General features: G+C 37.2%; 2 protein-coding genes across 2 annotated transcripts; both read right to left on the reverse strand.

Moving 5' to 3' along the window:
- Positions 1-161: 161 nt before the first annotated feature.
- LOC149109399 (zinc finger MYM-type protein 2-like) lies at positions 162-2,459 on the reverse strand. Its single transcript, XM_089294340.1, has 2 exons — positions 2,047-2,459; positions 162-1,961 (listed from the first exon to the last, which is right to left on the reverse strand). The coding sequence occupies exons 1-2, from the start codon at positions 2,457-2,459 to the stop codon at positions 1,118-1,120; spliced, it is 1,257 nt and encodes a 418-aa protein (XP_089150466.1). The 3' UTR covers positions 162-1,117.
- A 470-nt stretch (positions 2,460-2,929) lies between these two features.
- LOC110059740 (uncharacterized) lies at positions 2,930-7,093 on the reverse strand. Its single transcript, XM_089294331.1, has one exon. It carries the CDS (start codon positions 7,065-7,067, stop codon positions 5,520-5,522), a length of 1,548 nt encoding a protein of 515 aa, XP_089150457.1. The 5' UTR covers positions 7,068-7,093; the 3' UTR covers positions 2,930-5,519.
- Between the last annotated feature and the right edge of the window lie 14,891 nt (positions 7,094-21,984).

A 21,984-nucleotide genomic window follows, 5' to 3' on the forward strand; every position in this document is an offset into this window, starting at 1 on the left:
GCAATCCATAGAGAAAACGTGTTGAGAGGCATTAAATCTGTCTTCAAAAACGAAAATATATTTCTTCACAGATTTCCGTCGAATTTGACTTAACAGAAACACACAAAGCAGCAACGTTTAGAACGATCGTTAAAATATATAACAGATGATAACACAAGAACTCCTTTATGTGCGTTTTTAATAACAGAATAATCATAACATTGGCATTGGCATCTCTGACAGCTTCCCTCTGATTTGGCAAAAATACAGTCTTAATAGCTTTTCCACACAACCAGACGCAAATCACATGTGAGCAGGCTTACTATTTCCATTTTATAAGATTAAAAGTTGCGCTAAGCAGTTGTATGTAAACGAGTTGTTTTCATCATTGTTGAAATCATTTCCAGGGACCATCACAATTTTTTTTCATGTCACCTCCCTAGTATGTGAAATATTTTCTTCAGGTTAAAGTTTACAGTTTAATTTCAACATAATTTTTCTGCAAATAGTAGCTGGTTTCTTTAACCATTACCAATCAGCAGTTAGTAACATGCTACTATTCAGTAGTACTTGTTCATTAAACTTGATTTGGTTAGAGTAGGTCAATTTTGCTTGCATTTTAGCAGGATATACATGGTGGTACAGTTGATTTGGTTTGAAACCCTAGTGTGCGAGCAGCATGTAATCCATGCATTGAATGATGTGCAGAACATGTTCACACTAATAGAAGTAGGGACCTTTTCATTAAGGGAGGTCTTATTACCAGGGGAGAGCTCTTTAAGTCTAAATGAATCCGTTTGCCACTCATGTTTCTGGATGCTATTTTGATCAATTTTCTCTTTGAGTACAAAGACCAGTAATATTTCCTCAGAGCTTGCAAATACTGCATGTGAGTTTGAACTCAGGTTCTCAAACTCATTAATTATTCATGAGCTGATGACCCAATCAGCTCGCATCAATTGGGTCAGGTGGATGTATGTTGATACCCAATGAACATACCGATCAACACACGGTAGATTAGTTCAAAAACTGATCAAGACACTGATCAAGAAACTTGAATTTTAATCAGTCTTAATTATAATTCTAAATACAGCATTTTTCCCGCTTAAATCATTGCTTACAACAATACAGCAACATATTATTCCTTCTTAGACATCGTTACATTAATTGTACAGTTTTTGAATTTTCCTTTCTGGAAAACAACATCCGTTAAAGATTGATCCTGTTTCTCTGTGGTAAAACATGTAGTTGTACTAACAACACTTGGACCTAGGATCTTTGAAACTTTAGACACATTTTCTTCTGTAGGCTTTTCGTACTGCAACAATGCATTAGAACGATGCCCCGACCTTTCGCGAATCAATTTTTCTTCAACCCCAGAATTGAACAGGGAGGAAACACAAGTAACGCGCAAACTGTGAGCGGTTTTGCGTTTAAAGCCTGCCGCGTCGCACATGTCAGGCAAAATCTTGTTCAAGCTGTTGATGCCTACGGGCACTTTATCGAATGCGAACCTAGTTTTTGATGGCTTAAAGTAAAATGCAGTAACTTCCTTTGCATGAGTCTCAACTAACCCTACATACAATCTGAATATCTCAACAAGGCACGGCTCGTGCTTTTCCTCAATAGAATGACAAACGTGCTTGACCACTCGCGGCACATACTTTAGATCACAAAGACCTCCATGATAAGTTTTAGAGGCATTTTCTTCAAACTTAATAAAATTTGGACCAATTTCAAAGTTGTTTACAACAATATTTCTGTGATCTCCCCCCCGCAACCCAAAAACTTTTCCGTTGTAGAAATAGATCGTGTTCAATAACGACTTAGCTGATGTAGTTCCCAGCAATTTCTTTTGCCAGAATACTGCTTCTTCTTGCTCGCTCACAAACTCCTTTTCCTCTTTCTTACACTTAATGTGAAGCCCTTCTCGAACGCCATTCTTCATCTCGGCATCTAAGCAACGTCGGAAAAGGACAAACCTTCAAACAATAACACACAAAATTAAAGTCCTGAAACAGTGCATTTTAAATTACTAACCAATTCGGTCTAAAAGTTGTCAAGTACCTTTTGTCACTAGCGTCCAGAGGATTCAAAGCTTCTGATCCATTTTTCTCCTCCAAATAACGCTTGAGGGCACAAATGATACCATAAACAGACTTCGGAGGGTATCTTTCACCGGACTTTTTAGCTACCTCCATCACAAAATTTGACAACCAATAGTTCAGCGACAGAGCGTCCATTCCAGCAATATCTACACTCACAGCGGTAACATTGTGTAAATCGTAGTCCTTGAAGAGACCGCCACAATCTAATACCGGAACTTTAACCTCTCTCAACCTCTGCCATTCGGCAAAAATGTTCACAGCCCACTTGTTTTTATACTTAGTTGAAACTGGAACGGCATCATTCACCAAAACATTTTCTTGAGAAGAGGTTTTTGGAACTCGAAAACGTTCTGATCTCCACTCGATCTCCATCACGCGGCATAATGTTAATTTATTAAAAATTCAACCTTTAAAACTTGCCCACATGGCCGCATATAAAAGATTCATTTCATTTACCATATGAATAAAAAACAGACAATAGCCTATTGAGCACGCCTACTAATTACCTATTCTTCGAAAAAAATTCTCATGCTACTTTGAGAAGCCAGCTCAAAAACTCGTGCTTCGTTTTTCATCAGGGGTTCCAAACACCTCGAAACAATAAAAGCACTCCGCCTTCGGCGTCGTGCTTTCATCTGTTTCTCGGTGTTTGGAACCCCTGATGAAAAACTCGCACTCGTTTTTGATCTATTACTTAGTATAAGAATGCACCAGCAAAATAATTTGTTTTTGTTGCTAGTTTTCTTATCATTTGTTTTAGTTATGAATAAAAAGGAGACATTAGCGAGAAGCTACGATATACAATCCCTTGCCATATTTGAAGTATCAATGTTTAGAGTAAATTGTTCGTTTAAAAATTCATTGTTTTATTTGCCACACATATAGAAAAAAACAATTTAAGGTGCCTTGATACAGTTTTTTTCTGGACCATACAAAGATTTTGAACCAGTTTTTCAACAGTCTTCCCTCAATTGGATCAATATCAAAATTACACCAGTAATAAATAAATCTGTAATAAATAAATAAATAAATAAATAAATAAATAAATAAATAAACAAATAACTGAAAATGAAATGAAGTTTGGCATGATGAGTTTGTTAAGGCAATCAATATTTCCATGGAAACAACAAACAAAAAATCAATAAAACATTAATTTTGCACAAACCTGATGTGGTAAGAAAAATCTAATAGCAATGCCTTAAACTATGGTGTATGGAAAGTAGAATATATCAGAATGGAAAAATTATTTATGTTTCATCTCAAGTAAATTGCAAAAACATTTCAATTAATATACTTTCTGTATCCTAATAGCAAATGAACCAACAGTTGAAGGATGTTCTGATGACATTGCTTAAATTAATATCAAAATGCATCATGAAGATAAGCTTTGAAGCCATGGAAGTTTTGTTTTCAGTTGGTCTGGAAAAAAACTGTATCAAAACACCTTAAATTACATATATACAGGAGGAAAAAGAGTGACAGGACGTGGCAAGGTGGCCTAACAAGAAATCCTGACATCTATAATATTAGAACCCCTCATTACATATTAACTAGGATAAGGGTTCAGTGGCCTAATTAATATTATTCCATGAGTGTGCATTGGATATGAGTTGGCTGTTGTCATCTCATATCCAACAAGCACAAGTGGAATAATTGTTTTGTTAAATATGTCCCCTCCCCCCCCCAAAATAGAAAACTAAACTGCATGGTATACAGGGTAATGGCTCATAACCCATAATGGCTAAGCCAATGAAAACTCTCTAATTGCATTATCCAATGATCCAGTTTTTAATAATAGGTATCAAGAATGTAAATGTAACCTTCAAGTTTAGATTTAAATGAGGCCAGAGAGACTGAGTTAACAATATCTTCATCTGACGCATCGAAATATTTTGTTTCTTGGTAATCCTACCTCAATGGTTTTTATTTTAGCAGTGTAAGCATTACTGAGCAAGAGACAAGACCCCACACAAACTCTGACAAGCATAAACACAATGATCAAACCATTTTGATCATTGTCAGTTCACAATATATTAGTTAGTGAAAGCTAAACTTACACCCTCTTTCAGTATTATGAGCATAGCAACTATCTCTTGACATGCTATCTTTCGACATGCTATGCAACCTGGCCTACGTCAAAATGTAAGCGCAAGTGGCTTCTTTATGGTCGAACTTGAGTTTTAGTCATGAAAGATGGATTTATTTGACATCAAACTAAGGCTAGGAGTATCAAGAAAACATTCTGCGAGGGATAAATCCACTGCTTTGAATGTTTACATCTTTCAAATATTAACTGCACAGTAGCAGCCCAATTCTACCGGAAGTCACTATTAAGAGCCAATCGACTACACTAAAATCGTTTGAATCATCCCCTAAATCGCGAGTCCACAATCTTCTTCATTCATTTGAGGTCAGTAATTATCATATACCTGTCATTTGTTCTGCTAATAACCAGAAAAATTGCTAGTTTCACAGCTAAACGGTATTTCAACCATTTACATAGCATGTCGAAAGATGGAATGTCAAGAGATGGTCGAAAGATGTCACCTATGCACGTAACACTGAAAGTGGATGTAAAGGATGTCAGTCCTGAATCTTGTAAATGTAGACCATTTTTACTTTGCTAATATACACTGTATCTGAAATTTAAGTTAACAGTTTAAAAGTATAAAAAGTGTTGAGCATCCTTTTTAAAAATTTACCCTATAAACATACCGACTAACGATTTGGACGTTAATATGAAATACATGTACTCTTGCACGAATAAAGGAAGCCGCACGAAGCACAGTATTGTTTATTTCTATTGTTATGAATTCGAGATATAAATCGTTTTCTTGAAAAATTCTTCAAGCATCTCGAAACTCGAAACTCAATACTCCAAACTCCAAACTCGAGCCTCGAAACTCGATTCTTGAACGCATCGAGTATTGAGAATCGAGTTTCGAGTCGAGAATGTCAACTTACATTTGACCGGTACTCAGTACATGAATACATGTATATATTATTTTAAAACTACATTGTATATCATTTCCTCTGCAGTTTTTATTCAGGGCTTCATGCACCACCCTCACTTTTTTCACGTGGTCAATCCTTCCCCACTCAAAGACAACTGGTTTAAAACCTGACAAGTCCTGTATTGATTATGTAACTCTGTGTAATATCTTTAATTGGTTCTTTGTTTTTTTCAACTCACTATGGATAACCTTAGAGCTACATGTATGTTACCAGATGGAACGTTTTGGGCAGGGAATCAAACGTTGTGAGAGGAAAAAATGATTGTGTAACCACATGTGTGAAAGAGACTAAACTGTGAGATTCAAAACCTTATTTCATGCATATCACAATGTGTTTTTTCTACCAGGTTATACAATCTGATCACAGCTATAGTGGAGAATTACATTTTTGCATGGTGATTTCCAACATTTCATTACCTTAATCAGGATAATAATCAACCAAAAAACCATCGTATATGTCAGGATATTCATCATCTAAAGTCATTTCATCACTGTAGTAATCTTCAAGCATATCGTCAGCTCTGCATCTGCCTTTTGGGGGTGATGGGTCCTCAGGAAAAACAAATGTCCTCCATGCAAATTGAAGTTGTGTTATACTCCACTGTCCTTGATGATTAATATGTGCACCAGCTACTCCTGCTAAGAACCCATACGACCCAGCTGGAGTCTCGCAGTAAAATCCTCCACCATTGCCTCCATAAGGGCCAAACTTTCTTTTGTTTCCATGGGCATCTTTTTTATTTGTGTAAAATGTCAGTTGATCAACAACCCAGCCAGCTTGAACATCAATTTTGACAATCTTCTCATTTTCCTCTAGGTGGAACTCATGAATTTCTGCTTCATTTGTGCTGTAACCATACTTTGTCTCCGTGTTGTTGCTGTAGTAGACCTTAAGTGCTCCTACCACAGGACCTCTGACCCAATGATGAATCCACAGCTTCATTCCTTTGACGTAGACATCATTATTCATATCCTCAACTATATCTTTGTCAGTGAAATACGAAGTTTCGGGTTGTCCTTGTCCACCAATTGCAAAGCAACGCCCCCAAATGGCACTATAATCAGCAAATTTCCTTGGGGAAGCCCATTTCATGTCAGTTGACTGGGAGCTCTTGGAAGCGCCTGCTTTTAGTTTTCTAGCTCTGTCAAAGATCTCTTCACCAGAGCAGATTTGAACAAGCTCGTATGCAGCAACTTCCTCTAGGAACGACTCTGATAAAGTCGGAATTCTCACAAGAGATAGCAGTTCAGGGAGATGTTCCTTTCGGCTGTCTAGCTCATGCTCGATGTACCAAAACACTGCTTGCAACACGATTTTCTCCCTGTCTTCTTCAAATGGAATCAATTCATCAATCACAACACAGAGTCCTTCATCTGCGATCAGATCAGTCAGGAGTTTGTATGGTAGACATAGGAATTCCTCTTTTTCACACACACCTGTAAAATGTCGCAAAGCATATCGCTTAGCGAGTTCGTTAAGCTCTTTAAGAGAAAAAAAATCTGCCAACTGCCATATGCCCAGGCATGTTCTATCATCGATAGCATTCTTTAAGAATTCTTCGCACGATTTTTTAACAAACTCTACGCCCAAATAATCGGCTGCTTCGAGCAAAGTTTGCACATTGTCTTTACTGATGTCGACATGTCCCGAATATGCAAATTCAATCAAATCACTCACGGCATCTTCGTCTAAACCAAGTACTTCTATTTCGTCTTTCTTGCCTTCTTCCCAATTGTCTCCAAGAAGGGCCTCAAAGTATCGACTAAACGATGCCAACACAACACGATGAGCTCGTAGCTTTTGCGTTTCACCGATTTTCAGAGTAACATCACAGTACTTGCCACTTTTGTACGTAACCAAGAGCCCCTTTAATAAGCGATCAGTCGAGTCTTTCGCATGTACATGTAAAACTTCAGTGAAGTCGGATGAAAAATTTAACTTTTTTAGAGCGGCCGAAGCGGCCATATTATTGTGTTTGAGAATAACCTGGGAACTAGCTCAACACTATCGTTCTCAGACCTCTTTCCCGCCATCGCCCTTGCGCATGATCAGGTAAGCTTCTTTTCCCTGGGGTCACGGATAAACGCGCGTCTCAAGTGGCTTCGCACGTTGTGTGTGATAACGTTGCTTTTTTACCACACTGTGGTGCGAAAAAATAGTGACGTGAATGGTGTTGAAGCTGGTGTCTTACTAAACATCGCACGAGGAAGTATCACCTTGAAGTGAGGCATTTGTTTACAAGTGAATGGCAGCGCCTTCAAGACTTGTGAGTACATGTCACATGTGAATCGTTAGAATAAGTGAGTAACGAAGCGGAGTTATTTCGGAATACTTAGTCCACTTGCACCGACAGAAATGCAGTGTTCTTAAGTATTTCAGCTGGTACAATTAGCAAAAGCTCTCGTTGCGGTCTCGTCGGTGAATGAAAACTCGCGGTTTCCGATTACCGTGCTCCCGAGCAAAGTCTTACATTGCCCGCCTTCTCGAGTGAAAATAGGCACGCAACGCGTGCTTGTGCGTAGTGGAAAATGTCTGCAGATTCAGCGCAGATATCAGTGACATTACAAGCACTGTAACTTAATAGTCCTACAGATTCCTGGTTAGCAAAAATCGAAGACAAGGAAATATATGAAGACTGAGTGTTCTTCAATTGACTGTTGCTTCACCTCTATCAAGATTTCTTTCTGAAACTTGGCCAAAACACTAATTTTGAGGTGCTCTTTCCAGTCACATCAATTATTTTTCAATCAAGTAAAAATTAAAAGTTTCAAATGACCATATCTGGACTGTTTATATTATGGCGCGTTAGGATTAAAAATCTGTTATTTCAGAGCTGTCTTGTGAAACATTTTTGCGGATTTTGATGTTTTACTTAGGATAATATCAGAATGCTTCAATGTGAGTGAAGTGTGAGAAAAGTGTGAATGAAATTTGAACACTGACACATACCAAAAATCATGTTGAAAATTCAACCACAAGAAAAGGTTTCACTTGCTTGAAAACTCTTTCTTCCAACCACATGCTTGCATGGTTTTGGCTCATGTGATGATGATGCCAATGTTTGTATTGATCTGTAAGATTAAAGTTCTCTTCACTACTTCTTATACAATAATTTGTTGCTGTGAACTGCTTTTCTTAACACTTGCTTTTTTCTCTGATATTAGTAGTGTTCTATATAACAATATTTATTTATGAGGTAGTTGTAATTAAACTTTTTTTATGTTTAAATTCTTCTCAAATATACAACTTCCCTCTTTTGATATGGAGTCCCACCAAAACTAAGCTGCTGAACAGAAGATACATGCAACCTTTGGAATTACATAAGCTTGTGCAAGGAATTTTGCAAACACTGTTGGCTGGTAGTCCTATGTCTTGAAAAGGCATAGTGTTTTTTTAATGTATTTTTCAATGAACCATAACAAGAACTGTGTATTTAAGTAAATAATTATTTCCAACAGGCAATGTGGTTGCCTTAGTCATCTAAGTTATAAGTAGGGGTGATTTTGCAGGGATCCATACTGGATTTCTCTACAAGTTGTCAGTCACGCAAGTATACCCAATGACATACTTGCCCCAGAAAAATTTTACTTGCCCTTTCAATAGGGAAGAATGGCAACTCAACAACATCTAAATGGGAGTTTAGCTTTTTATCATTTTCTCATAACCAGTTTATGTAGCAAGTTTATGTAACAGCAACATGGTATTACTCAATTTACAACTGTAAATGTTTGAACTCACACATTTATTTGTCAATTTTATCCTGAAAGACCACAGAAATGTCCCCACATCAATGTATTTCCATTCTGACTAAAACCTATAGCAAAAAAATGTACCTATGCAACACTAATATTCGGGATATACATTGAACATGAAATCTATAAGTAAACAAGTCAGTTTTGATTAAGTTTGATTCACAAGTATTTGTTAATTTAAGTGTCTACTTGTCTTTCTTCAATGTCACTTTTAAAATAACATTACTCGCATTTCTATCTTAAGCACGTCAGCAACATAATGTCATATCCTGATCAAAACAGGTGGTGTGATCACGCCTGGTGTTTTTTGCGGATGCAGAGAGAGATACAGTAGAGAGCATCAGTGGTTGACAAAATGAAAATTGAGCCTGTAACGATTTCATTCATGGCAAGTACTGCATCATCCAAGATGATGGACCAAAATTATGATTTCACCGCAAATGAAAGCTGCAAATTATTCTCTGTTTTTTAAAAGTTCCAAAGCTACGACAAGTGGTCAGAATCCAGGTAACTCATAACAATGTTTAAGAAATGTTTTTTTATTTGACAGATTCAAACTTAGGTTGTCCAGCAGACAAATTTTTGTATTGTATGATTTTTTGGGGGCCTACATGGGCACCCAACATTCATTAGCCATCTAATGACTGATTTCCTTGCGAATTTGTTCAACCGGTCTAATGAGTTAAAACATTTTATGAGCCTGGTCACTTACATGTATATAGTACGCTAGACAAAACTGTTCTGGATCGACATTTTACGACAAAACATTAAAGCTAGCAAAATGGTGCAAATGATTTTGTGATTTCCTTAAACCTTATTAAATTGCACACATGGAAATTTATTGTCACATAGATTGCGCAAGGAAGACTTGTGTAACAGCGTATCTAAATTTATGGACTAAATCACAAAAGTACAGGAAATTACGTGATTTCTGAGAAAAAATTGTTAGGGTTTACATCAACATTTTAACGCTTTTAATGGTTTGTGGATTTTTTTCATGAATTCGATGAAATGGCACAAGGAATAAACGATAATCCATCTAAACAGCACTGTAATCCTGTGATACATCCAGTGGCAGGGCTGTTAATAAGATTTGAAGTAGGTGGAGATATTTTGAAAGTAGAAGGCTATGGGGGCCAGAGGCCCCCCACAGGCAAGGGGTCTGGGGGTCTAGGGGCTGCTGAGGCCCCCAGTGGGATACAGGGGCGGAGCCATTGCCATTGCCAAAAATCATTGCCATTCAGTTGTCCATTGCCAAAAATTGCCTTTTCCTAAGAGGAATTCTAACAAGTCTCACTTCTTGAAAAGTCAGTTGTTTTAAATATTTATTCAAAGTAAATTTTGAAGTAGATGGCTGATAAAAAATAATAGGCACCCCCGCCCCCCCCCCAAGAAGCTAACAGAAGCCCAAATACTAGAAGTTTACGGAAGCCCAAATACCATTTTAAGACTTTTCTTGGGGACATTTTAAGGCAGGTCTTCTTATCCCAGCAATCGTATTTAGAGAAAATAAAAAATAATAGAAGTTTTTGTCTACAAATGTTACGAATAAACTTGAGTTTGTTGCCTGGTGAAACAGTTTGATTGAATTTGTAGAATGTATAAAGGAGAGCGATTTTTATTTATTTCTCTCACATTTGAGGACAATCTAGGGAATCTTAATGAAAACTACCTCATAGAATTCCTTCAGTACTACCGGGCAAAGGTCATTCCGGTTCAATGACTCTCTTGAAATGCTAATGAATCGTATCAAGTTGTCTTGTGCCAAAAAAATGACACTTTTAGTAAACCTTGTGGTTGAAGTTTTAAAATGTTAAACACTTATCTCTTGGCGTCTTAGAAATAACAGTGAAAAAATTATCCAGCAAACCTCTTCGTAGCCATATTATAAACGCATGTGGCTTTTCGGTCACGTGCAATGTCACACGGAAATGTTATGTAGCAGCAGAGAGGAGTCCTGGTAACTACTTGGTATGCAGCGCGGACTTTATGATACGTTGAGAAACCTACTTTGTCATTACTTTTCTTGGAAGAAAAGCCTGCAATTCAGAAATAAGAAGCTTTACTTTTCACATTTCTACCAAGGAAATGAATATGCTGGTCAGACTAGTTCAGTATCTAAACTTTCGGTGTCATTTCATGAGTGAATTAGCCGGCGATTTTCGTCAGAGTAGCGGGCGATAATCGCCTGCTGCTGGCTACTAATGATAGCCCTGCAGTGGCTTAGAGAATTAAAGATTCAGGATGTGATACTACCACTGAATGGCCATAAGGTAAACCGAACAAAGTTATTTCAAGCTGTTATGCAAGAAAATGTGAGAAAATGGCAAGCACCTGGTAGATGAGCCCAGAAACAGGCACAGAAACCTTCCTAAAAGCACAAATAGCAGTGTTTGAAGTTCTTGGCTGACGATGTGTTAACCCAGCAGTATTTTCTGCAATTGCGCGAGCTACAGGCATCCATCTTCAAAACAGGTGGAAGACTGATCTAGTGGCAAGAACAGTTTAAAGAGCATGAATGTCTAAAGAGTTAAGTTATCAAGTCTTTCTCATGCTTTCTTTCCAAATTCTTCAACAACATGTAACAATGCTCTTTGCAAAGGAACTCTTTTTCTCAGAAATCGCGTGATTTTGTATACTTTTGTGATTCAGTTACCAAATTTGGACACGATGTAACGTAACCCTTTCTTGCGTGATCCATATAAAAATAACTTTCCATGTGTGGAATTTAATAAAGTTTAAGACAATTACAAAATTATTTGGATCGCTTTGCTTGTTTTAATTTTTTTTTTTGTAAAACGTTGATCCAGAACAGTTTTGTCCAGTGTGCTATGTGACTTAGCGGTAAGCAACGTACAGCATGTTGTATGTTTTCAATATGCTTACCTTAATTATAATTTTTTTTTTGTAAACTTTGTCAATAATTCATAGGCATATGTTTCAGATCACATGAATGTTCTGTAAATGCCAGTACAGATCATGCACTCCAATATTAATTTTTAATACAAAATAGTCATTCTGTAATTTGTGTACAGAATTGGATGAAATGATTACATTATTTTATTGTTTTTAAAACTAAAAGGGAAAAAAGATTGTGGTTGAAACAATAGAAATTACATATTCATTTCAATGGTAATTTAACAGGAGTGTGCTGAACTCCCATAATATGGGCTTAAGCTTGGTAGGAAAATTTTCCCAGCACATTTGAAAAAAACCTGCCAAATGCCATGAAGATGTACCAGCTTGGTACCAGTGTTCTAGCTAAGATTTTAGAGCAAGGGGTCACACCATTTAACTGGTGGGTCCCTAAAGATGGGCATTACCCACCTGGTGCAGTGGTCTTGTTGGAAGAGGAGAATCAGGGAGGGAGGGCTTTGGGGCACTCTGCTTGGAGGTCTGTCATGAGTCTTGAGAGCACTTAGGATTGACAAAAACACAAAAATCAGTTGAAATTATCAAATTACTAAATGATCAATTAGTAAAAATCAATTGACTATCAAATACATCAATTTTTGTGTGGCCACTTCTAATACATTTATCTTATTTAAAGATGCCAAAGGTTATAGGTTAAGGCTCTTTCAGTTTGGTTCTTTGTAATGCTTATTGTCAGAAATCCCAGTATTGCTGCTGGGCATTTTGCTCATTGTACTCCAAACAAATGTAAAAAATTAAACTGGTTCATATCTACGTAGAAAAGAACTGTTGTACTCCTGTGTGCCCTTGGATAATCACTAAACAAACTTTTGTTAATATCAACTTTTTCTGTGCTATACACAAAGTGCAAGAGCTTAGATGTTTCATTGACACTAAATGAGGTATTAGAGGAAACTGCTGTCTTTATTATTGCAGACGAGTTCACATTGAATTGTTTTATCTGAATGGATGCACGACGTTAGCAGTGCTTTTGCTCCAGTTAACATATGTAATTTATTTACAAAAACGTCCAGTGTCCATTCTTCTACTTCTAATAATTGTTACGTTTAACCCTCAAGACTTGAAATACAAAAAAACCCCGCCATTTCAAGAATTGGTGCTAAGCTATGGAATAGGATACCAAGCTCTCTGAGAGAACTACCAAAAAAATCATTCAAACTCGGTGTTCTGGAAGGCAAAGATTCCTTCATTGAGGTTCACAAGATCATTTCTAAATTAATTTGACAGTAGTAGTAGTATCAGTAGTAAAAAAAATTATCTATTGAATCTAATAACCCCTTACTTCTTTTCTCATTCTTTTCCCACTTTTTCTTTTTATTATTTTATTCACTTTTTCCTAACTTTCTATTTTCCATTCATCCATAATAAAAAAAAACAACATTTGTAGCTATTGATAGACTGGCCCATCTAGACTAGCACTAACTATCCACTGGCCAGTCCAACTGAAAAGTGTAAATTAAGAAATAAAGATTATTGATTGATCGATTTGCGTGGAACTCGATCAAAGACTCAACAATGTTTTGACTCCAAGGTTGGATTTAACCATTCTGACGTCAACCATCTTACTATGCAAACCTCAATATAACACAAGAAAACAGTGAGAGTGACTGTAAGTAAAAAGGAGGTTGTGTGGCCAGGCGACTTGGGAATGTTTCTCTTGTGGGCAGAAAGCTAAAGGAAATGGCCTCGTGACTGGGCACTACCAGCAAACAGCCTTGTTTGTCTTCAGAATTACGAATTACTTCTGTAATTTCTTTCTTGATGTGGGATAGTTACCTTCCAATATTTTCTGTTTGGAAACTTCTCTCTTATTGTTTTAATACATTTAAGCAAGTATAGTTTCTATTTAATTTGCCGGGTCAAGAAGCTGTCACTATCAGGTCATTGACCAGAGACCTGTCTCTTATTTGGAACACTGTCAGTACAATCTCTGAAGGGGTAAGGTGGGGAAAGGGGTTTAAATCAGAAAATCTTCATTGAGAAGAGTATGGATATTTTCTGGAACAATATAATTCAGTCAGCATTCCTTGGCTGTCTTGGTTTCAAATCGCAAATTCAAATTTCAAAACTCAAGGTCTTTTCCTCCAGCAAGTCAAGTGAAATTGTTACTCAGAAGTGTGAATGCAATACAGGTTTGTTAGTTGTGACCCAAATTCTGGTATGCCACAAGGACTCCAAAAATATTTGAATTTCAGCTTACCCTTTGGGTAAGTAACTCTCATTGCTTGCCCAGGGCACTACTTCCACTTTCCCAGGTTTTCAAAATCATGAACCCCTTCCTATGTTTACATAGTTATATTGTAACACTTCCAAAACAACTAACTTCTTCATTCTGCATTTATGGTGGTATTTGTGAAGTGGTGAACATGGACAAAAACTGTTGTAATCACATTGTAGTGTGTACCCTTCATTGTTAGTCTGGTTATCAACTTTCCCAGTGCAATGTCAATGTGCTTTGTTAATTGACTGTTTCATTATCGCTTAGGACACCCATTGTTTCTCTTTAATTCTCATGAACTCTGAAGAAAAATGAGGAGCGTGATTATTTTATACTGATGCACTTGGTGCTTAGCAAGGTCTAAATTAAACTAGGCAATTTTAATGCAAACAAATAAACTGTCCAACTCAAACTTCATTTAAACAAGAGCATATGGCACAATGACATGTCATTGTCTGACTTACATAAATTGCAGTACTACTAAGAATTTTATAGTTAGTCAGCACTGTGATAATGATGGTTACCAGAGTTTAAATATCGACATGTCTCTGTTTTTTTTCCTGTTATTCAGTGTTGAACTGCAGAAGTGGCTCAAAAAATGGTCACATCGCAGGGATCAAAGTAACGGCCGGTCAACAGGCAATGTCCAGCCAGAATGGCGACTTTACCAGACAAAAACTTCACTCACCAGTCATGTTGACTGGTCATGTCATGTCGAGATGGTCAGGTTGTTCATTCTTGAGTAAACAATTAAATCCTGAACTGTAAATCTTAGATTTTTAATCTCTTTTTTGCTGTGCTTGGTGACAGAGTGACAAGGAGATCAATCAAGACAATCTTTTAACATCATTGGGAGGTGATATAAATATATTGGAAAAGACATCTACTTGTAGGATCTTGTTAATCTTCTGCCTTGCAAGTTCAGCATGTAGATTAGGCCATTGCTCTATGATTCTTTGCTTCTCATTCTTTCAATCTTGAGGCATCTCTCTGGAATCACAGACAGCAAATAAGCTGTAGGACTCATGAAGGCCTAAGATGGAAGAAAAAAACCCATGCTCTACAATGGTGCCTGTTTTTGTCAATTTCAATTTTGGGTTCTTTTTGGTACCACACTGGAGTGCCCCATCTTGATACCTTCGGCCCCTTTGAGGCCTTAGAGCATCAAACTGTGAAATACCAGCTTCCAGGCACACAAGAAGGTTTGTTATGCAGAATTGGTCTCTTTGGAAGGACTTATTGAGGTCTGACAACACCTTCATTACATCAATTGGAAAGTACCTAAATTCGACAAACTTCTTACTCTGTAGATGCTGAAGAACTCCTTTATCCTTTTTTCCATCATCTCCTTTGGTCTGTGATTTATGGTGCAGGAGCATGATGATAGTTATGAAGTAGCTTTCTAAAGTGTGAATGGCCCTAAATTGGCTGGTTACCAACCTTGTCCTCTGTAAGTTTCGTTGATGAACAGAATCTTGGGCAAGAACAGCAGCAATTTCATTAGCTGCAGCAGGGTTTGAGCCAGAGTGCAAACATACAACATTTTCTCTCTTTCACAGGACATTTGTCCCTTAAAATTCAATAGCCAGGCCATAGATGTCCCCCAATATCAAAACTATTCTGTTGTGTTTGAAATGTATTGAACCTGCTACTAGTAGAGCCTGTTTTGCAAATTTACACACATAATAAAACGGACAGTGTCATTTTAACACTCACTCACTCACTTACTCAATCCTCTTGGTGCCTTTGGGCGCATAAGGCCATTATGAGAGACTGCCACTGTTGCCTTTCTTTTGCTTTCTTCTCTTACAATCCTCAAGGAAATGCGTTCACCTGGACATGGTGAAATCTGACATGGCCGATGCAGTGCTACATGTACCTTCTCTTCTTCACCTCAGAGCTTATGTGACATTTTAATGTCATGCTAAAAGTAACAAAATTTCGTGGATCTTTTCCTGAAAATATTATGTCAAAAAACATGTGGAAATCTTACTTGTCTTTTACTGGGATTGCGGAGCTCCTCTGCAGCTGGCGGGACAATGATGTCCCTGGTCGTCACAGCATCTTTTTAAGCACCAATTCAACTTAAGACCCTGGGCCTCCATGCTGCTGAGTGTGGCCAAGTTTCTCTGTTAGCAGGATTCTTCGAAATGGGCAGAACAAAGTGACGTGTACTTAGAAGTAGGATCCTTAAAATTTTGTCTGTCTGTGGACGAATTGAACCCATTTACCTCTCTCAACTGGATGCTTGGGGAACTTAAACATGTGGAAGCCGGGCGTGAATGAACTGTTTTGACATCAGCAATGCAGTATCGGCCTTGTTGTGTCTTGCTTTCCTTTCTTTCCGCCTCACTGAATTGATCTTGTGGCACCCAAATGATGTCAGTGGCTCTTGTCACGTGGTATTTTGGCCATGCAATTAAACTACCATTTTTAAGGCTAAAATGGCACAAATTTGAAGGCTTGTAAAGTTGTCAGTGTTAACCCTAAACTTTTCAAACTTTGGAATTGTGTATTTCAAACGTTATATTTCACAAATACTCTTCATAGGCACTTAAAGTTATTATCACTAAAGCTATAGACCAAAAAATTGTTCACTGTTGTTACCGTATCAAATGTTTAAACAATAACCCTTCTCTTATGTCCCAATCCTTTGGCAACATTCCAACTCTGTAAGGTAGAATTTGATAAAATAATAAGCCACAAATGTTGAATATTGTTGCAGAAAGCAGCAGATGCAAAAGGGCTTTCCCAAGTTACTCAAATTGTGACGCAAGGATAAAATCCTGTTTTTCTTCCATGAAAACATTATATCATCCCGTTAGTTACTGCCAGAAAATAATACTTATTTGTACTAAAGGTGAATAAACAAGTGAGGACTACTTGTTTTGTGGCCCTCTGTGTTGTTAAGTGATTCTACTGTAAGGTACAGTGAACATGTTACAAGTTCTTGTTGTTATTTCCTTGCTGTATTGGCAACTCCCTCTGCTTGTACTTTTCTGTATTTGTGTACTATTTCTCTTCCCAGAACTGCTTTTTCCTTTTTTAAACATTTATTCATTTATTTGCTTACCTACTCATAACTTAACAGTGTTTATGTGTACATTTATTAATAGGAATTTGTATGCTGTTGGATTGAGAATAAATTAAAGGATATAACAAACTTCCTTAGAGTGAAATAAACAAGATTTGTTAAAAACAAGAAACAAAAAATTGCAAATATATATCGAGAGCTATATTTAGTCTGGGTTCTGCTAGAAGAGGCTTATGAAAGCAAAGAACTTTAACTCCCCCTTAACAATGTAAAAAGGTGAACAAAGCAGACCATTATCAGGATCTAATGTCAGGGTTATGAGAAATTGAGGCCACTACACCTAGGGTGTCTGGGGTATGGCATGCTTCCTCAGAAAGCTTTGAAATATGGAAGTTTAGAAATGCAATTTCCAACCTTCTGAACATCAAATTGTAAAATATCTATGATTATTTTTCTTACAACTACATCATCAAGTTTTGTCATCTTGTTTGAAAATCTGTATTGAGAGGAAGGTCATTTGTTTTTTCCATGCTTTCCATGGTCTGTTATTTAAAAAACTGTACACAACTTACAAAACTTTCAAAGAAAGTAATCTTGTGATAAAATGGTGTCCATACTCAAAACTGGTTAGAAAAATGAACTGATACTTATCAAAGGTTCTTCTAAGGCAAAGTCTGAAAGATCATGACAAAGGAAAACAATTTTATATGCACTAAAACTATGTATACCATAATTCCATCCTAATGCTGAGAAAAAAGTACTCCTTTTACAATTAAGTATACTCTGCTATGCAATGTGTCTCTTTGATTGATAAGCGAAGTAAACCCCTAATGTTGCTGCACTGTGTTGGATGAGTTACGTTAGTCAAATTCAGGGTCTGAATAGAAGTCAGAGACACATCCACTGTCAGGGAACTGAGAACTGGCCTATGTTCATGGAATTGGTTACCGACATTAGGTATTAAGCTTGTGACATATTGGATAACTGCTAAAAATTCCCTCTCTGTTCTGGGCTAATCACCAGTGGTCTGTGCTGTGACATCTTCTGTATAACTGATCTCTTAGCATTGTCACAACATGAAGTGCGTGTAGTATGGTTGCTTGCGCCTTGTTGCCTGCGAGAGATGAGTTTCAGTCTTTCCTGAACAGGGTCCAAATCAGCTTTGACATTTTTGATTGGAGTCTTTCCTGATGTTTCTGTCATTGAAAACATGACGGTTGTCAAATACAGAAGTACTAGCAAGTTTAGTAGTTTTTTTTGGGTTATCTTATACAAGATATGACAAGAAAAACTCAACAGCAAATGAAAGAAGAGAAGTAGAAGACACTATCACGAACTAAGACGAGAGAAGTAGGCAGAAAGTAAAGTAAGTGGCTTTAATCCCGAAGTAGGCAGTGATCAATCGCTGGGTTCCAATTTCCATTGAGAACCTTGTAATCTTTGTACTTCACTCAATGACTGAATAGTGTAAAGATTGTGCAAGTCTTCTTTGCTGGAGATTTTAATTTGCAAGCCTTCCAGAGATGTGGTGATAAAAATTTTGCCATCCATCATCTAAATGCTGAGCAATTCATTGTTCCTCAGTTTGTGTTGGCCATGTTTATGAGATGATGTCTGTAGGCCATGAGATTTTCACACATAAATTATGGATATGGCTTCACTTGGTTCAAGAAGATGCTGGAAAGTCTGGAGAAATACCAGTTAAACATTCTTTAACCTGGATTTTGTTTTATAAACTAAGGATTTCCTTCATGGCTAACAAATTTTACCATAATCATCTCACTGTGCTTGACCCACATGGGATGAGATTTTTGATATCTTCAGGGTGAACACTGACATTTAGAGCATTTGTCACCTTGAGCCCCGCCTCTTCTGTTCAAGAATATGCTCGGCATGGAATTCCATGCAGTTCCAAAGAGTTTTTAAGCAAATATTGTTCCAATTCATCTTGTTTACACCTCATGTTCTGGAGTTGGGAAACTGTGGTATCCAGTTCCTTCTTGAGCAAATCATTCTGAACCACTTCTTTTGTCAGTTGCTGCTGCTTAGTCTGAGCTGCTTAATACTCTCTGTGAAGGTTATTTTTAGCAAGCAATTGCCTAGATAGAAGTTTCAGTAATTAGCAGTGCGTTGGTTGATGTCTGCTTTGTTTGAGATACTTGGCTTTATCCAGCTTACTTTAATACCTCTTCAATTCCTTGGAATACTGTTTGTGCTGGTGCAATAGCTCTTTACACCAGCTTGGCAGTTCCTTTGTGGTTGATGCTTGCTTTAAATCATGCTCAGCTTCTAAAGTTTCTTGTTCTGATCAACTTATGTGATATGCACATTCCTCTTAGGGTGTGAAGACTCTTTTTGCATGTCTCAGCGTAGATTTAAAATCCAGTCACTTGTAAGTGGATGTAAAACATTGCACACGGCCAAATAACTTCAGGAAGGTCAAACGGTGGCAGAGAGGAACAAAAATGACGGTTGGCCTTTCAAATCATGTGACCTTTCCCCCAGCCCAAGGCTGTAGCAATGTACAAGAAGAACATTTTCACTTATTTTGTGTCACTTATCCAGTGGAAAGTTGCTCTAAGTGAAGAATCCTGTTTACAAAAGTAATATTGATCATATTAAAATGGAAATGAATCAGCAACAAGAACCACAGTAGACCTAGAATAGGGTGCCAATAACACTCCCCCCTCTTTGTGGGTCAGACAGCTACCTGCAAGCTCTTGATGAAAAATACAGATCAGATTTCTATTTTGATATATTTTTAAAAAGGTATATTAACTTACCCCGCTGCAAGCAATGTTAAGAAACTTCAAGAAAGTTTGCTGAGAACTGTAATTATGTTGCAATTACATTGCCAGCTTTACATACAGCTGAATCCAGTCAGAGACTCTCAGATGGTGGTCAAATTATAACATTGTGATGTGTTGGATGTTTCTCTAATGACCTTCTTGATAACTGTATACAATGCAGTAGATAACAAAACTTTTACAAACTTTTTATGGGCTTCATCTGCACCATACCAGAGCCCAGAGCCAAAACGCCTTCCAGTATCCAAACCAATAGTTTGGTCTTGCCTCAAGGAATCTATACAGCTCATGGCGATAGCTCCAGTGAGTCTCACAAACAGCTGCAGTCCCATGGAAGGATCAAGCTTTGATTTTAATTTTTTCAAATTCAATAAATCCTTGATTACGTGAAATTCTGTAATAGTAACTATTCCATTGGCGTGTAGGGTCTTTTTTTGTAATGCTCTCTCAAGTATTTCATAGAGAGTGGTGACAATATCTGTATCTTTTTTTCTTGAAAATCCAAATCATGATGGATCCACAATCCTGCCATTTGTATCAGAAAGGTAAAAGAAATAAAATTCTGCGATCCCAGCTTTGAAAAACTGAAAGGAATCACTTGTGTTGAATTCTTGTGGTACCACCAAATTTTGCTTGGATCGAGTGACTGTCTGCAAATTTGATCAGTGGAGGCGAAGGGAACATGGATTTGCCGTCATGCTCTAGTTTGTGCCATGTGTACTTTTGATCAAATTTTGTGCATGAATTTTTGATTCAATTTTGTGCAATGCATACAGTGAAGGCTCTCTTTTTGTAGTATAAACTGTTTTAACCAGCCATACTTTACTTTTTTAACCAGCCATACATGGCTGGTGATCTGGTTTACACCATTAAATTATTCTGTTAATTGCTATTTGGCTCATAAACCGCAAATGCCCACGAATTGTGTAGTAACGATAGATTTGTAATCTGATTAGCAGAAATGCCATGATGTCACTGGAAACCCATGTCCTGCTGGGAATTTCAGAGTCTCAGGAGTCTTGTCATGCATTAGTATCTATGACAGTTTCCAACTATTTTCAAAGAAAACACTCAAGAAGCAGAAAATAAACAAGTTAGAAGCCTTTTCTTCAAGGAGTCTTTTTTTCCCAGGAGTAAAGAGTCACAACAAGATTCTAGAGGAGGTGGTTGTTGTGATGGAGAGTGTTTATATAAAGACTCTCAGATTTCAGTTCCAATGTAGTTTGAGCAGCTCATTCAAGAAATGGAAGTCAAGAATTGTCATTGCCCAAAGCATTTTAGTTTATATTTGATTATTTAAGTCCAAAAGCTTGGGTTATGCAATATTGGAGAGGGGAAAACAAACAGCAAAGGAGGCCTCTCAACATCCCTCTCCTTTTGAGTCAGTTGCTGGTTATGTTAATGGGAGACCTGGTCCAGAAAGAAAGCTTTGACTTGAATTGGAATTGCTGTGGACTCTTTCAAAACTTAGGGTAGCTCTTAGTACTGTTTACTTGCAATCCAGTTTCCAAGGGTCTGCTAGCACTGTTGGTAGTGGTTTAATTATGTGGGTTAAGCTTATGTCTAAGAAACTCTCTGTTTCAATTGTGTGGCCTTGCTAGAAAGAAGCCAAGAAAACCCTTCCATTCTGTTTTAGGAAACTTTATCCCAAAGTCATAATTAACTGCTTTGAGTGTTTTACAGAAACTCTAAGTGGACTTGATTTAGCAACAATTCTTTGTAGCGAGTATAAACATACTACACTTTTAAAGTCCTGGTTTGATCATTTTTATGTCAGTACTTAACAAAATAATAATCAGAGAATAATCCCCTCTGTTACATGTATCTTCTGTTTGTTAGTGAAAGGGAACAAGAAAATGGGTAACAAATATCCACAGCCCCTTTATTTAAGAAAAGTGTGTCATACGTTGCAAAATTTTGTGGTGGAAGTTACGTTCATTAGGTGAGTGACAAAATAGCCGTGCTGTTGTGCCATCTGTAACGTCTATCAAAACCAACCTACTGTTACAATAACGATTCACTGGTGATAAATGGGGCGAATGTTAACTGATAAACAGTTTTGTTATTTGAAAGTACATTATTTATTTTGAGAGTAGATGTTATCTACAAAGTTTTGAGAGAAAATTCAGAGTGTATT

The sequence above is a fragment of the Orbicella faveolata genome, unplaced genomic scaffold (assembly GCF_042242905.1).
Source record: "Orbicella faveolata isolate gen_17 unplaced genomic scaffold, um_ofav_v1 contig_25, whole genome shotgun sequence".
Taxonomy (NCBI): domain Eukaryota; kingdom Metazoa; phylum Cnidaria; class Anthozoa; order Scleractinia; family Merulinidae; genus Orbicella; species Orbicella faveolata.

What these genes read in the sequence shown, in the direction of transcription:
- LOC110059740 (XM_089294331.1), bottom strand. Translation starts at nt 7,067, where the DNA reads ATGGCCGCTTCGGCCGCTCTAAAAAAGTTAAATTTTTCATCCGACTTC.
- LOC149109399 (XM_089294340.1), bottom strand. Translation starts at nt 2,459, where the DNA reads ATGGAGATCGAGTGGAGATCAGAACGTTTTCGAGTTCCAAAAACCTCT. An exon ending in CTGGACGCTAGTGACAAAAG is followed by an intron (nt 1,962 to 2,046) that starts GTACTTGACAAC and finishes TATTGTTTGAAG; the next exon opens with GTTTGTCCTTTTCCGACGTT.